The 15,387-nt window shown below is 42.6% G+C and overlaps 1 protein-coding gene across 1 annotated transcript; it reads right to left on the minus strand.

The window, feature by feature from the left end:
* Positions 1-512: 512 nt before the first annotated feature.
* ALKBH1 (alkB homolog 1, histone H2A dioxygenase) lies at positions 513-15,383 on the minus strand. Its single transcript, XM_082484800.1, has 6 exons — positions 15,236-15,383; positions 11,508-11,616; positions 7,349-7,511; positions 3,914-4,004; positions 2,544-2,737; positions 513-2,014 (listed from the first exon to the last, which is right to left on the minus strand). Exons 1-6 carry the CDS (start codon positions 15,359-15,361, stop codon positions 1,591-1,593), a joined length of 1,107 nt encoding a protein of 368 aa, XP_082340926.1. The 5' UTR covers positions 15,362-15,383; the 3' UTR covers positions 513-1,590.
* Between the last annotated feature and the right edge of the window lie 4 nt (positions 15,384-15,387).

The raw sequence follows: 15,387 nt of genomic DNA on the forward strand, positions 1-15,387 counted from the left end.
TAACCTCTCTGCGCAATAGTATTCCTTCTCCTAGGGCTCAGCTGTAAATACACCAGGCCTAGGATACAGAAAGGACACATTTCTGGCATAGAATAAGATATTAAAACCCACATCTGATTATTTTAGACATTAAATTACTGGAGCTCTTTGCAGTATTGGAATTATATAAGGAATTAATTGCACACATACACACATTCACCTGCTATGAAATAAGCAGACCAGACACACCTTCCCCATGAGGAAAAGCTGCCACATACATAATAAATTGGACTTTGATACTGTGGGCAACACCTCTCTGAAACTGCCCAAGAAACCCTGAACTGCCCATAAGCAAAGCAGCCCTGCAGACATACACAGGGCTCCTCCACCGGAGCTGGCAGATGGCAGAGGTAGTAGATCCAAAAGAAGCCTGGAGGGAACAACTCAAGGGATGCAGCAGCATTAACAATACACTGAAATAACTAAGAGAGAGGAAAAGAAAAGAAGAAAAAAGCCAGCTCAAAACTGATAGAGATCTTTAATTTAAAAACTGGGTAAGCTTATTCATTGGGAAAGTGCAACAAAATACCCCAGGGATAGTGCATTCCACTTCAACAATTAAAATTGCATTAAAAAGCAGATTGGAAGGTCTGAGTGTTAAAGAGAACTGGCACAAAAGCTAGTGCTTTTCTTTGTTTCAATATATTTATCTTTGGGTGACAGAGATAGTCACTGATTAATTTTTTAGGTACTTAATTTAAAACTTCATTGCTTCTACTTGCAAGTCATTCTGTTCCTTAAAGATGCTAGCTTGGGACTGGAGGACCATAACCTGCAGGCACTTAAGAGGGGGCAGTTTTGAAAGAATGGGGACGTAGGGCTCAGTCACATACACTGTTGGGAGGAGACCCAGCTGGGAGCTACTAGATATTCTCAGTAGATATTGCCCCCAACTGTTCTCTCTAAAATCTGAGGTATGCAAAAAAAAGTCCAATTCCACTCAAGAGCAGTTTCCGCTGCAGCTGAGGGAGTGCAAGCAGGCAAAAGGACAGTGCAGGACTACAGCAAGCTTACAGCAGGTTTTGCTTGAAGCAGCTGCTAGTTTCTGATCACTGAACCAATTTCTGCTGTAGAGGTAATTCTCTTGGAAATGCTGCAGGTAGTCTCAACCCCATAGCAGCCTATTCTCATACTTGTTACTGCGCTTCAGCTGAGCTTTGCAAGCCCAATAGGATTCTTTAACACACAGCAATTATGTATTTTTTGCTAGCACTTTGTGCCCAATGATTTCAAAATACTTTATGAGCAGTACTAAACCAATCTTAAAATTCTCTGACATACAGGTATTTTAAAGGGAACCAAGTCCAGTAAACATCTGCGACAAAAGGGCAATGGAGTTCATCTCCTGAGTCCCAGTCCCAAACTTATCCTTCTTTTTCTTTTAATTTTTTTTCCTCCCTCAATTTATTTCTTACAGGAAGAAAGACTACATTTATTCTGTGGAAATTTATTAGTCCCAACACAAACAAGTGACTTCTAGTATGATTACATTAGTTCCCAATTCCATACGGAGGTTGCCTGTCAAGTCCATGTCAGCATGATCTCCTGGTCTCAGCTGTCTGTATTTGGTTTATGTCTCTTGGCTCTGCTGTTCTCCTGATGGTGACTGTCTTCAGAAGGTGCTTGCCCCTTTCCGCTCATCCCCAATTCCTCTGGAAATTTTTGACCCTCAGCCAACACCTGCCGAATAGTCATATTAATGCGGGAAGACTGCAAGTACTTGGCACAGACCTGCCAATCCTCATCAGAGCTGTGCTCAATGACTGAGCCAACAGGAAGGTCTGAAGAAAGTGCTTGGTCCAGGCACGAAGGCAAAGCTCTCCCTTCAGGGTTGGGGAGCACCCGGGGAACAGCATGGTACAGCAGACGGCTGAAGCCAGACATCACCATGATATCTCCACTGTGCATGAACATTGCTGTTGGGGCCTCCTCCCGCTTCAGGCCCCCAAGCAAAAATATTGAGGATTGCCCAAAACTAGAGATGGTATGAGGATGGAGAGAGAAGAGAAAAAAAATTCAGGTAGAGAACAATTATATGTACAGTAAGAAAATATTAGCAGCTAAATCTCTTTATTAAAAAAAAAAAAATCCCAAACAAGAAAACCAGATGGAAGTCTATAACAACTTTACAATGAGAACATGGAAAACAGACTAAGAGGCCTGGTTCAAGGTAAGCATACTGTGAGCAGTCACCCTGCGAGGTCTGCTGAGGTATTTCACCCTTGCCTGCTAGTACCCAATTCCCACTCTGCTGCTTGAGAGCAGAACTGTGCTCTGTGCAAGGTGCTCTTCCACTCCAGGCACCACATCCATGCTATTCAAACAGTCTTCAAAGAAAAACCCATGCCCTTGAGTCACAGCTTCCTACTATTCAAGTCTTCAGAGAGTGAAGATTATATACCTAATTAGCAAACTACATCACACCGACTTCCTATAACCATATGCAACCACAGAAAAAAAGCCACCAATCCTTCCACAAGACTCAAGTGCTTTCCTTGACTCACCTGAATGATAAAAGGGGCCGAGAATGGTCTAGTTCAGACTCATCCACATGAATTCCCAATGAAGAGTCAAAATGATAGTAGTTCAAGATCCCTGCTTGTGCTTGGAAACCTCGGAACCCACAGGCTGCAGCCACTTGTTCCGACAGGAATGCAAGGTCTGAGGGGAAAGGAGTGTGGTGATTTGCTGAGTACTTCTGGAGGAAGGAGAGTGAAAAAAAAAACAAAAAACAAAAAACCATACCCAGAACATCAGAGAAGCAAATACAACTGGAAACAAACATTGAATGAGAACTCAGAGTTTGGCTGATAAGTCATGGAGGACATCGTGTTTGCCTGGAAAATGACTACAACATAGACAGAACCACAGCAAGTTTACATCTTATCATTTAATTCTGGGCCTATGCTAAGACTGCTAGACATTAATTAATCGTGGAGTTAATCATTGTATCTGGATGGCAAACCTGAAGTCAGTAAGATTAGCACCTAAGGTTATTACCAACATCCTGAGGATCTACTTGGTCACTACCTAAAGCTGCCAAGGGAAAGACAGTTCTGTATCTCATCAACAGAACTCTAAAACAAGCATCTTTGTTCCTTCTTTGAAGAATAAGACAAACAGGAATCAATTGCAAACCTACTTTTTCCTCTCTCCCATGAGTGACTCTTAAAGGACTGGAAAGGAATAACCAAGTTTTTATTAAGGCCACCCAATAATAGGCTGACCTGGTAAATATAAGGCTGCAAGCAGATTTGGTTAAGTATCTACAATATACTGACAAGACTGCATATTCACTCTGCCATCCTTTCTCAGCCTCCACCTGACTCAGTCTTATGAAAAAGTTTATTTTGGTCAGGAGCCCCAAAAGAGCTGTTAGTTGGTGGGACTGTACTATACTGGTTCAGACTCTTAAGGTCAAAGTCACATCAGCAGCAGTCTCTTCAGGCTCTCATGCACCCCTCAACAGAGTAGTAGTGTCTCAGAAGTAGCTGTCTTCAAGCACCAAGGTCATTCTCACTGTAGGTAGTTAACAATGCTTTTGTGATCATCCCTTTTGGTAGGGTAAAAATGCTCACTGACCCTGAAATAGTCACAGGGTTAGAGCTGAGTATATGCTACCACGTTACCTTTTAAAGAAAAGAACGCACCAATGGAATTGCTGTTAAATCCTTCACAGTAAACTAATACAGATTAAAGTGTTCTTACAAGCATGGTTAGTTAGAGTCTGTGTTCTTACAAGCATGGTTTGTTAGAGTCTTTCCTCAAGACTGTTTTGTTGGATCACAAGCATTTCATTCCATGATACCCTCCTCTGTCTGCCATTCTGAGTGCTTACAGCTAGGACAAATGGAGAAGAATTTAATTTCAGTACCTTAGTATCCCAATTATAATGGTAACCAAGGGTCACCCAGCGCAGCTTCTCCAACAAGCTTCTGGGCTCCCGTTTACTGGAACCTTTCCTTCTGCAAAGACAAAATGGAAAGAAATAGGATATGTGTTAATTTCTGATGGTTTCTGGTAGTGCAGCATGCAGAAATGAGATTAACTCATCCATATGACAGCCTATTGAATGCTAAACTTTTCAGTGCCATTATTTTTTTCCTCCAAAGACCTTGAAAATTCAGTTCATGCAATTTGTGCAAGCTATAGCGCTTACTGCCAACTGCTGTCAGTTTGAAAGCTTCAACACAGTACATAATGGGTTATCAGATGGAGACAACACAGTGAACGGGTGCAGATTTAGAAGTCAGAATTAAGCATGTACTATTTGAGCACCTGAAAGTGAAAACACAGAATCTGTGAAGATCTAAAAGCTGCAAACACAAGGAAAAAGTATTCTAGGCACTTAATGGAAAATGACAAGGACGGAAAATGCTTTGCCCGACAGTGAAACATATCAAGCTGCATAATACTGCAAAGGACCGTTAGTTGTACTACTTGGTACTTTTACAAGAAGTCCTTAGGACAGACTGACTCAATGTTCAGTAAGAAGCAAGACTGCTCTAGCTAAGACCATACACTTCTTGAAATGCCAAGAAGTCTAGATCGCAGATGTCTCCTATCCAAACTGCTATGCAGGCCTACAGAACAGTCCTTAAAAAGTCACAAAGAGTATTACTATAGTGAATCAGATAGAAACATGCTAGTGACAAATACAAAAAGGAAGGTATACATCTGTCTTCTAGTCCACTTATTCCTGCAATTCCAGCTTATTTTCTCAAGCTAAATCATGTGTTATGGTAAAGAAAGACAGAAAGAAAGAAAAGGGAAAAGTACTTGGAACATCATGATAAACAGTAGCACCAGATGGCTGGCTTTCATTTATAGTCTCATTGGTTCAGTAAGACATGCTGCCTTTTACAAAACAGGATTCATATTTGTGCTGCCATGATCAAGTCTCAGTCAAGCATCTGCATTTAATGTGCATTTCTACCTGGATATGCAGCTTGTTTCTGCCGTTCACCTATACCATACTGATAGATCCTAAGCTAAACCAGGAACAGGAGTAAAAGGCCAGTTTCTTTACCTTTAGTAATTTTTCATAGCTCACTGATTGTTGAAAGAAAGTAATCTTTCCAGTTTTCATCTTTGTCACAGGGAAATAGCAACTGCAATTACCATAATGCAGCAACACAGTAATTGTCAAATACATGCTGCTTGGTATAATTTAGGGAGCCTACAAGCAGGTAACACAGCATTTAGAAAAGGAAGAGCCCCAAACTCATTCCTCTACATCGTTCAATCGACATACTTAATGTTCATAATTAAACATTTTTAGCACATGCTTTTGGAAATTGTCCCCCTCCTTTCACTACAGTGTTAGAGTGTTTGCACAACAGCAGGAACCCTAATATGCTTGCTAGGTCCTTATTTCTAGCACTTCGTATTGCATGTAATTGCTAAGGAGAGGAAAGTCTGAGTGTTATGTGTCTGGAAACTGAGTTCCTAGAGCTGTAGCAGAAGATGCTCCTACAAGAAAGCAGAGAAATTCTGGTATAACTATGTTAAAAAGAGAACAAGACTGAACAGCAGGGGGGCTTTTGTCTGAAGCTCCTTTTTTTCTTTATTCACTGGTAAATGATTGAATCTATAAAATCCCCCCAGCCTTTTCCTTATACACAAGGATATACATATCCCTTGTAGGGATGCTCTACCCCCTGTTAATGCTTTTAATTGTCTCCAGCACTAAAGAAAATACCCAAACATAGCATACATTTCTAGGAACTGTATGGACTTTCCCTACCTTGTGATTCCTGCATCCTGAAAAGAGCAGATAAGCCATGACCCAAGCACATTTATACATCTTCCTGATGGCTTTAAAAAGCATTAAAGTTGTGTCCAATCTTGGAAGTAGACCACTTTTTAGTTAACCACTGTTTCTCCCCTCCCTGAAAGGCTCTCACTCCAGATACTAGACAAGTTGGCTAGTTTGATCCGCTGTCCCCTAGGTAAAAGCACAAATACAGCAGTTTGCTCACTTGAAGACTCAGGCAAGTGCTTAATAAAACTGCCAGTGTTTCTGCCAGCCATCACTCTTCCAAACACTATTTTCAACTGAACTGGATTCAGCTGCAAATTAACCTCTGTTCTGATCATTCTCTGTGCGTGCAGGAGGTGCTGCTGGGAAAGGCCTGCCAAGCTGGAACAAGTACCCCACTTTTTTCAGTTGTAGGGCACAGTGCACAATACTTTCAAACAACATTTTTTCATACTTTATGGAACACAAAAAAGGCGTCTGAATTTCTGTAACTAATTCTGACTGAGCCTGGAAAATACAAGTGGGGGCATAACTCTTCTCCTAGGTGCAAATATTTCAAAGTCCAAATCTTGCTTTTGTAGATGTTAAGAGTATTTTTGAAGAAAAATCTCAGCGTGTCAATTTTACTACGAGACTGAGGTGGAAGATAAGACTTCTAGGGAACACTAGTCATTCCATCACATGAAACAGTTGTTATGAAAAATGAGCACTGAAATCAACAACATAATGATAAATGCCCGAATAACTAAAAGGTTGTGTAACGTAAACAGCATCTATCTTGTATGTATTTTTTACAGGTGACTTAAAAAAAAAAAGTCTTTGAAACTTCCTATTTGACTTTAAAACTTGAACAAATTCTCCACTAACTTCCGAATCAGGTAGAGGAAAGGCAGCTGCATCAGCCACAGAACTCTGAACCTGGAGGAATCTTTCAGAGTAAACAGGATTGCCATGAAAATGGTACGTTTAATCACTATCTCAGATTGAATGAAAAAAAACAAAAACAAAAACAAAAACCAAACCCAACCCAAAACCAAAGAAATACTTTGGAAAATAAAACCACAGAAACTAGCTGACTGAGAAGTTCAAAAAAGTGCAGATAACAGCCTTTTGATTACAGTATACTAGGGCCAACAGCCGACTGGGAAGAAGAGCTAGCATGAGTGGAGTGTTTGGAAAGGATCCTTTTTGCCTCAGGAAAACTGAGGCCTAGAGGGACCTCATGGTTCCACTTGTAGCTAAGCTTCACAAGCTTCCAAGCACCATGATATCAGCCAGGGTCACTATTTTACATTTGACTGATGGCTTTGGAATAATTTGCTACTAGAAAATCCCATTGTGAGCGTGAAAGCAGAGAATTAACGCAGATGCACATCAAGCCAGAAAAAATCCATCTTTAACTTGGCACGTCTGACGCCATCTGTATACTGCCAGCATGTATGCAATCTTTTTCAGTTTCCCTTCCCGACTCATTTTTCTTAGACCTTCTCAGAGCCGAGACCTTCTGGCTCTGTTAGTTTTGACCACCAAAGGTTATTGTGGACTCACCTCAGCTGCTCCTTGCTCTGTCCCCACAGGTCAATGGTCTTCTCAGGAGCCATGTGCAGGTCCAGGTTGCAGACATTGGGTTTCTGGGGGTATAACTTGAGACACTGTTTCACCCAGTGACGCTGGCAGCCCGGAAGGAAAGGGTTCGGTATGAAAATAAAACCTGTCAACAGAGAATAAAGGAGGGCATGGGGAGAAAGTATGATTAGGCGTTTAGCTGTTTTTTTCTATAACTAGAGCAACGGACAGGGGTCAGAGGTATTGAAAAAACACCTTAGACATACAACCACTGACTTTGCATGTAAGCTGATTAAATCTATTAACAGGTCTGAATAGCTAAAACCTATTGTTTTTTTCAGTACAAACAAACGGTGGCCATAAGGCAGAAGGCGGGGAGGGCAGCCAACGCTGGCCCAAGTAAAAAATGACAATAAAGGACATATCTGTGTAAGGCATATATTGATTGCAGGTAGATAAAGGAGTAGGAACTTGGAAAGCCAATTGCTTTGAAGTAAATTTGATTTTGAAATGATTCAACAAGATTTTTCTCTTGAATTCTGTGAAGTTAAAGTAATTCTGGCCTAGTTTTACTAGACTTCAAATTAACCTTGTCGCTGCCTCTGAACTCATACTGTCTTCTTACTGCTACTTCAGTGTCACGAACTGCAGAGAGCAGTCTGTGAGTTGACAAACTGTCCTCTCCTTTGCTTCATGCTTATTTCCAGGCAAGTCTGGTTGTATCCATCTTTGTATTTTGGTATGGTAATACTCATCAAAGGGGATGAAAGTCAAATTGTATCCCAAACTGCTTGCTGCTGACTGCAAATACTTTGCAGTTGTTGTTAACTAACAAAACAAAATAAACACATAGCCAGCCTGCACATTCATTTAGCCAGGCACCTCAGGCAGAGTTCAAGCAGCAGCCCAAATAAGAGGGTTAGCAGAGATGTAATGGATTGATTTGGTCTGTATCTTAACAGACAAGAGTCCTTGACATAACATCTGCCATCACCAGGAGTACTAACAGGATTCTTCACTGGAATTTTCTCCCCAGCCCCCCAGGGGTGTTTCCTTCAAGGCCACGATTGATGGTATTGATGAAGGAGTGTCTGATGGGAAGATGCTATTAATCTGTATTGTACCTACGCTGAGAATCAAGGCACTCTCTCAAAGACAGTCAATTCAGTAAGACTCACCAATACAAAATTCACATACAAAGAGAGATAAGGGTATATAAGGAACAAAGGAAAAGGAGGCTTCAAGGTTTTTGAACTGTGTCTTTTTGAACTTCTCAGTCATATCAAGTTAAACAGAGACAAAAATAGATGAAAAAGGAAGAAGCAAGGCTAGGAGTCACAGTAAGATACAAACTTGCCTTGTGGCCTTATGAAAGTGGTAATAAAAGCACAGAAAAAGCTTCCTGCCGGCATATCTCTCAAGACCTCACAAGATTAAATTAACTGGTTAGAAAAAGAACCTTCAGTGTATTAATAACATACTGTCATTCATTTCAATCCATTCTGTGCACCTTCAGACTATGGCAGCCTTCAGATAGGTCTGGTTACAAAAAGTTTCTTTGCCACAAGCATTAGATTTACTTTCTGTTGGTCTCTGCATAGAACATAATAATAGTATTGCCCTTCCCATCTACAGCTTTTGATGTGGGGTTCTCAAAGCACTTAACTACATTCATGAAATTACGCTCTACTATGTATGTATTATCTCCAGGTATTAATGAAGGAATTGAAGCCTGGAGAGCTAGTTACACACAGAGCTGAGAACAATAATCCAAATGTTATGACTCTTATCAGAAGCTTAGAACATGCTCATGTCTCTCCAAACCTTTCATTGCTTACACCTAAGAAACCAGATTAGTCTAGATTTACAAAACCAAGAACACTAACGAGTGGGTTACTGCTATGCTTCTGATGCCAAGAAAGGCAGAAAACCCTGGATTTCTAACAGTTGCAGAGTTTTACTATAAAATTCTACACTAATGTTCAAGACTAATAGTTCCTGGTAAGGCCAATAGTGCTAGAAATCAGTGAATTATCACATGCAGGAGGGAGAAGAGTAAGAAATATATTTCTGTAGCAATTGTTCTGAGCTGACTAAAGAACCAGCTCAGACAAGCTTTGAAGGCAACACAATTGAACCTCGTGGCCTTGAAAGAGTTGGTCTGAGTGAAACGGGCAAAAGACGAATTCTTTGGGGATCTGTATCGTAGATACAGATTTCATTCAGTAGATACAGATACTTTCATTTTAGTGAAAGCTTTTCTTGGTCAAAGCAGAAGAAAAACGCAGTTAAGTAGAACACTTATGGTTCGCTCTCCATGTAATTGGTAGGAAAGACATTTAGACAGACATAAAATGACATAAAATGACAAGTGAGACCAAGCAAGGGCAGCTATAATATGACAGAAACGAAAATTTTATAGAGGCAAGAAGAGGTGGAAACCTTTCTCCTGAAGTTATTAAAGTCCCTGTATATTAACCAGCTAGTGTGGCTGCCTCAGTTTCAGAAATCGCAGACTGGCTTCATAGCAACCCACAAAGACACCAACTGCAGTCACAATGAACCAAAAGAAATATGAGAAGAACCAAAATCAAACAAACAAAAATCCAGGAAATAAGAAGGATCTGGGGAACTACAAACTCATCAGCCTTACCAAAACCCCTGGTAAGATTATGGAGCAAACTTTCATGACAACCGTTTCCAGACATAAGGTGGTTGGGAACAGCCAGCATGGGTTTACTGAAGGCAAATTTTGTCTAACCAGCCTTACTGCCTGCTACAGTGAGATACCCAGACAAGGGAAGAGCAGGGGATGCCATTTATCTTGGCTTTAGCAAAGTTTTCCAGTCGGTCTCCTGCAGTGTCATTGGATCCAAACTGGGGACCCATGGATTTTAGGCGTAAATTAAAAGACTGAGCAAAAGCTGGCTGGGCCATCAGGCTTAAAGAATAGTGATTTGATGGTTCAAAGTCTAACCAGTAGCTGTTATGAGCTGTGTTCTTCAGACTGAGAACTACATCAACAACCTGGACAATGGGATGTTTATTCTCATCACACTTACAGATAACACTAAACCAGGGCAGAAGGGGATATGCTGCAGGCTGTGAAGTCCCTTTCAGTGCAGCAGTAAACTAAAGGAATGAGCCAACAAGGACGTCTGGAAGTTCAGCAGTGATAACCCTGCACCTGGGGCAGAATAACCCCACGCAACATTACAGCCTGAGGACCAGGGAGCAGCTCTATATCAACGGACCAGGGGGTCCTGAAGGACAAATTGAGTATATATCAGTAGTGCACTCTTGCAGCAACAAAGGCTGATTGTACATTGGCCTGTATTAGTATAAGCTAGCAAAAGGGGCACTATAGAGAAGGTGGAGCCAAATTCTTCTCAGAGGTGCACAGCAAGATTAAGAGAGGCAACAGTCACAAATTACAGCAAGGTAAATTTTGATTGGATACAAGGTGAAAAAAAATCACTAGAGTGCCCAAACACTGGGAGAGGTGCCTAGAGAGGGTGTGTAATCTCTATCCTTGGAGATTTCCAAAACTCACCCATACAAAGCTCCGAGTGACCTGATCTAACTTTTAGCTTGATGCTGCTTTAAGTGGGGAGTTGAACTAGACCTCTGGTGGTCACTTCCAACCTAACACCTTTGTGTGATTCTACTAGGTGACCTGCAAACCTAAGATCCATTTCAGTTTTTGAAACAACCTAATGATATTACTCTGTACCTTGAATAGGACAAGAGGTTCTTATTTACTTATTGTACTTAGTGTTCTACATCAGCAAGTAGATGCCTTGAAATTACCTATTTCAGTCACTTATCTAATTTTCATGATCTATGTTGAGGAAAAGTAGATGCTACAGAAATATAAAATGTCTATCAAAGGCAAAAGGAATCCATTCTCACAAGGTATGGTGTGATCAGAGACTGTGAAACAACAAGCCCTTCTGCTCTCACCTTCATATCCCACCCTTTAGCTGACTCATTTGTTCTCCTGTATTTAAAATAACATTAAGTTACACTTAGGCAAACCAAAATAGCTTTTTCAGGCAGGACAAGGAGGATAAGATGGAAGATGACTGAATCCAAAGCAACGAGGTTGTGTTTAATTTTTCTTGAAGTCAGAAGTACCTACCCGGATATCCATTGAGGCCATAGGCTTTCCACTGGCTAACTGGCTGTAATCCTGCTCTGTAGGCATCTTGATCACTGACTGAAGAAATACTGAGCTGTGATCTGAACACCTGGCAAAATAAAACAGATCTGGTTAAAAAAAAAAAAAAGAAAGAAAAAAGAAAGGAAGAAATACAAGACTCATCCAAAAATAGCACCTATAAAGAGTGATACCGTATTCCAAGGCAAGTCTTGTGAAAATGCCAACTGTACCACAGAGTTGTCTGTGAAACTGCGACCAGAACAAGGGACACTGCTAACAGAGCTAGCATGTACTCAACACAAGAATCAAAAGGTACCTACAGTTTTTACAATACTTAGGGATCAGGAGAGATGTCCTCTGTTCACAAAAAAAAAAAAAAAACAAACCAAACCCCAAACAATTTATGCCAATATAAAAAAAAAAAAATCAGGACTATTTGTCCATTATTTTTTATAGCACCAGTATAGGTTAGGGGTGGACCTGCTGGGAAGTAGTTCTGAGGAGAAGGATCTGGGGGTCCTAGTAGACAGTAAATTATCCATGAGCCAGCAATGTTCCCTTGTTGCCAAAAAGGCCAATGGAATCCTGGGCTGCATAGGGAAGAGTGTGGCCAGTAGGTCAAAGGAGGTCATTCTCCCCTCTACCCTGCACTGGTGAGGCCACAACTGGAATACTGTGTCCAGTTTTGGGCTCCCCAGTTCAAGAGGGACAGGGAACTGCTGGAGCAAGTCCAGCGAAGGGCAACTAAGATGATTAAGGGATTGGAGCATCTCCCTGACGAGGAAAGGCTGAGAGAGCTGGGACTCTTTAGCCTGGAGAAGAGAAGGCTGAGGGGAGACCTTATTACGGCGTACAAGTATCTAAAGGGTGGGTTGAAGGAGGATGGAGCCAGGCTCTTGTCAATGGTTCCCAGTGACAGGACGAGGGGCAATGGGCACAAGTTAGAACACAGGAAGTTCCATTCAAATACACGGAAACACTTCTTTACGGTGAGGGTGACAGAGCACTGGCACAGGCTGCCCAGGGAGGTTGTGGAGTCCCCTTCTCTGGAGATTTTCATGACCCGCCTGGATGCAGTCCTGAGTAATGTGCTCTAGGCAATCCTGCTTTAGCAGGGGAGTTGGACTAGATGATCTCTAGAGGTCCCTTCCAACGCTGAAACTCCATGATTTCCACAGTACAGCCTCATCGTTACAAACCATTCTGATAATTATCAATCTCCATTAGAGAGCAGTACTTAGAACCCATAACACTTTATACCTTCAAAGAATGTTCCAAATACAAGTTGCTCATGATCCTACAGGGTAGACGACTATTATCATCTGTAATTTACAGAAGGAGAAGTAGTACAGTGATGAAGTGGACAAAGTTGTCTGATGTGAAGGACTGTAGAAAACCTGTAAATTCTGAATACCACATTGCCACTTCTATTTTCAACAGCAGCATCAACAGCTCAAGTCTTAGCAAGATACATTTTCTTGACGTAGTCTCTTGGGTCACAATAACATGTCTTTAAGCTGCAATAAGCCAACACTTGCTGAAAAAAACACAAACTCATCCACTGTGTTCACACTCCCTTCTTCTCTTCGGACTTGGAACTGTCTTAGGGAGGGTGGGGTAGAGGCAGGTTTGTTTTGTTCTCGCTTAGTTCCCCAGTCCAGCTCTCCACATGGCTGTGCAAAACTACAGGCTCGTAGAAGGAAAGAGCTGGCCAGGCACAGTGGGAATAAGCAAGCAGAGACAGGCAAGACTTTGTTTATGACAATTTAAAGTGTATATGAAATTAAGGCCTTTGTATGCAGACCGTGCAGTGGTGAATGTGTAGACCAGCCTCTCTGTAGGCTGACAGCTCTGGTTAACGTCTTCTGACCAACAGGTCTAAATTATGTACATAGAATTTGTAAGAAAACTCTGAACTAGTGCTGGGCAGCAGCTTCTGGCAATGTGCTCAGTTTTACCAATTCTTCAGCTCTCTGGCAAAAGTAGCTTTGCAACTGCCAGCCTAGAAGAGCTTAGTTCAGAGTCCTGTCTGCAGAACATCCCCAAGAAGGCTCTTCCTTTGACTAAGACTCTGCCATCTCTCTGCCTTCTTAAACTGCTTACGCACCAGCTGCTGTCAGGGCTTCTGGAGAACAGGAGCTGTTTCTATGCTGAAGAATTACATGTGCTGAATCAGTTAAAGAATCCTCATAGCAGGGCAGCTGGGGCATGTCATGCTTCACTGAAGAGCTCAATCACTTGAAGCAGTTTTCTGAGAGAAAAGGAACAATCTGCCTGGCCTGTAGCTCTTCTCAAACAGAAAAGCCAGATGTTTTTAACCTGAGGGAAAGACGAATAAAGGATGCTTTCAGTAGTAAGCTATCAACTGATCTTTGAAGGTAGCAGGCACAAAAAGAATGATATGGAGATGGGACAGATGCTTGTGATGCTTTCAAGTACTTTAAATTTCCCAGAAGGGCTGTAATACTGGAATCCTTTATTTGATAAAGGATTGCCGCAATCTCAAGAAAGGCTGAAATGTTAACAACTCCCTTGTTCAATACTAACACCTTGAACGATTTCATACAGGTCAGGTTTTGTGTCCCATTAACAATATCAAAATTATAGTCTGAAAAGATAGAAAAATATATATTCTAATAGAACAGTAAAAAGAAAAGGCTAAGCACTCGAACTATGATAAATTAGGCCAAGTTTCATTTTAGCTATATTCCCTACTCCCTTTTTTCCTACAGACTCATACAGAGAAAATCTCTGGTTAACAAGACTTCAGCAGACATCCGTTATCAGAAGATGAGTTTAAAGGATCACTTCCTCATCACTCAAGACATGGTTAACTACTAACCATGACAGCTACGACTTTCAGATGTGCTCCTGACTGCACGCCCCTAATCCACTACAATGGCTAGACTTGCCATGATGGCGAGGCGTATGTTTATTACGTGGGAGTAAGAGAGGAGAAGAAACTTTACCACAGGGAAGATCGCAAGAACCCTGGGCACGCACTGCACAGGGGGGGGGGAAGCTGGTCCCTCTCCAGCTGCCCCAGGTATTTCAGGGCTGAGACAAGAAACAGCAGGCCCAGGAAACAAGTCTCAGCTCCAATAGTGAAACTTGCTTTTTCCCATCCACGTGTTCCTTTACTTCCCCTAAGTAACGTGTGGTTCTATTACAGGCTTTGGATACCACTTACCGCAGCGTAGAGAGCTAATTAAACATGAAGGAAAGAAACAAACATAAGTGAAAGTGGTAAATCTGTGAATAGGCGGCGCGCTGGCCTGGGACGGCCCGGAGGGCACCTTGTGCCCTGGGATAAGGTCCCATAATTGCTGCCGGCCCAGGGGGGCCTCCGGCGAGCATGCCACAGGGTCCTCCGGGCAGAGGGGCCCAGGGCCCTCAGAGCCACTCGCCTTCCCTCAGCCGCTCGTCTCCAGCCAGGCAGCTCGTTTTTAAAGCTATAGTGACCCGCCAGAGGCTCAGCGCTGGAGGGCGGCGTCTTCCAGCCCGTAACGGGACGGTTTTAGAGACGCGGTGTTCAGCACGAAGGGAAGCAGCAGGTGGAGAGAACAGGCTGCAGCAGCACCGCCACAGCACCGCGCCGGAACACCGCGACACCCCTCACAGGGCGGCACGATCTCAGAGCGCAGCGCGCCGCACCGCGCCGCGCAGCTCGTCGCCACGGAGCGAGGGCAGGAGGAGCCCGGCGTTACCTGGGCCCCCGGTACGGAGAAATCCACCACGCCCCGCAAGTCCGCCGCGTCACGTTGCCGGTAGAAGCGAAAAAGCCGGCGGAAAGCATCCTCCCCACCCTCCCGGGTCAGGGCCGCCGCCGCCATTTTGGGCAGGGGGCGGCGGGCGGTGC

This window comes from Vanellus vanellus (assembly GCF_965231255.1).
Source record: "Vanellus vanellus genome assembly, chromosome: 6".
In the NCBI taxonomy this organism is placed as follows: domain Eukaryota; kingdom Metazoa; phylum Chordata; class Aves; order Charadriiformes; family Charadriidae; genus Vanellus; species Vanellus vanellus.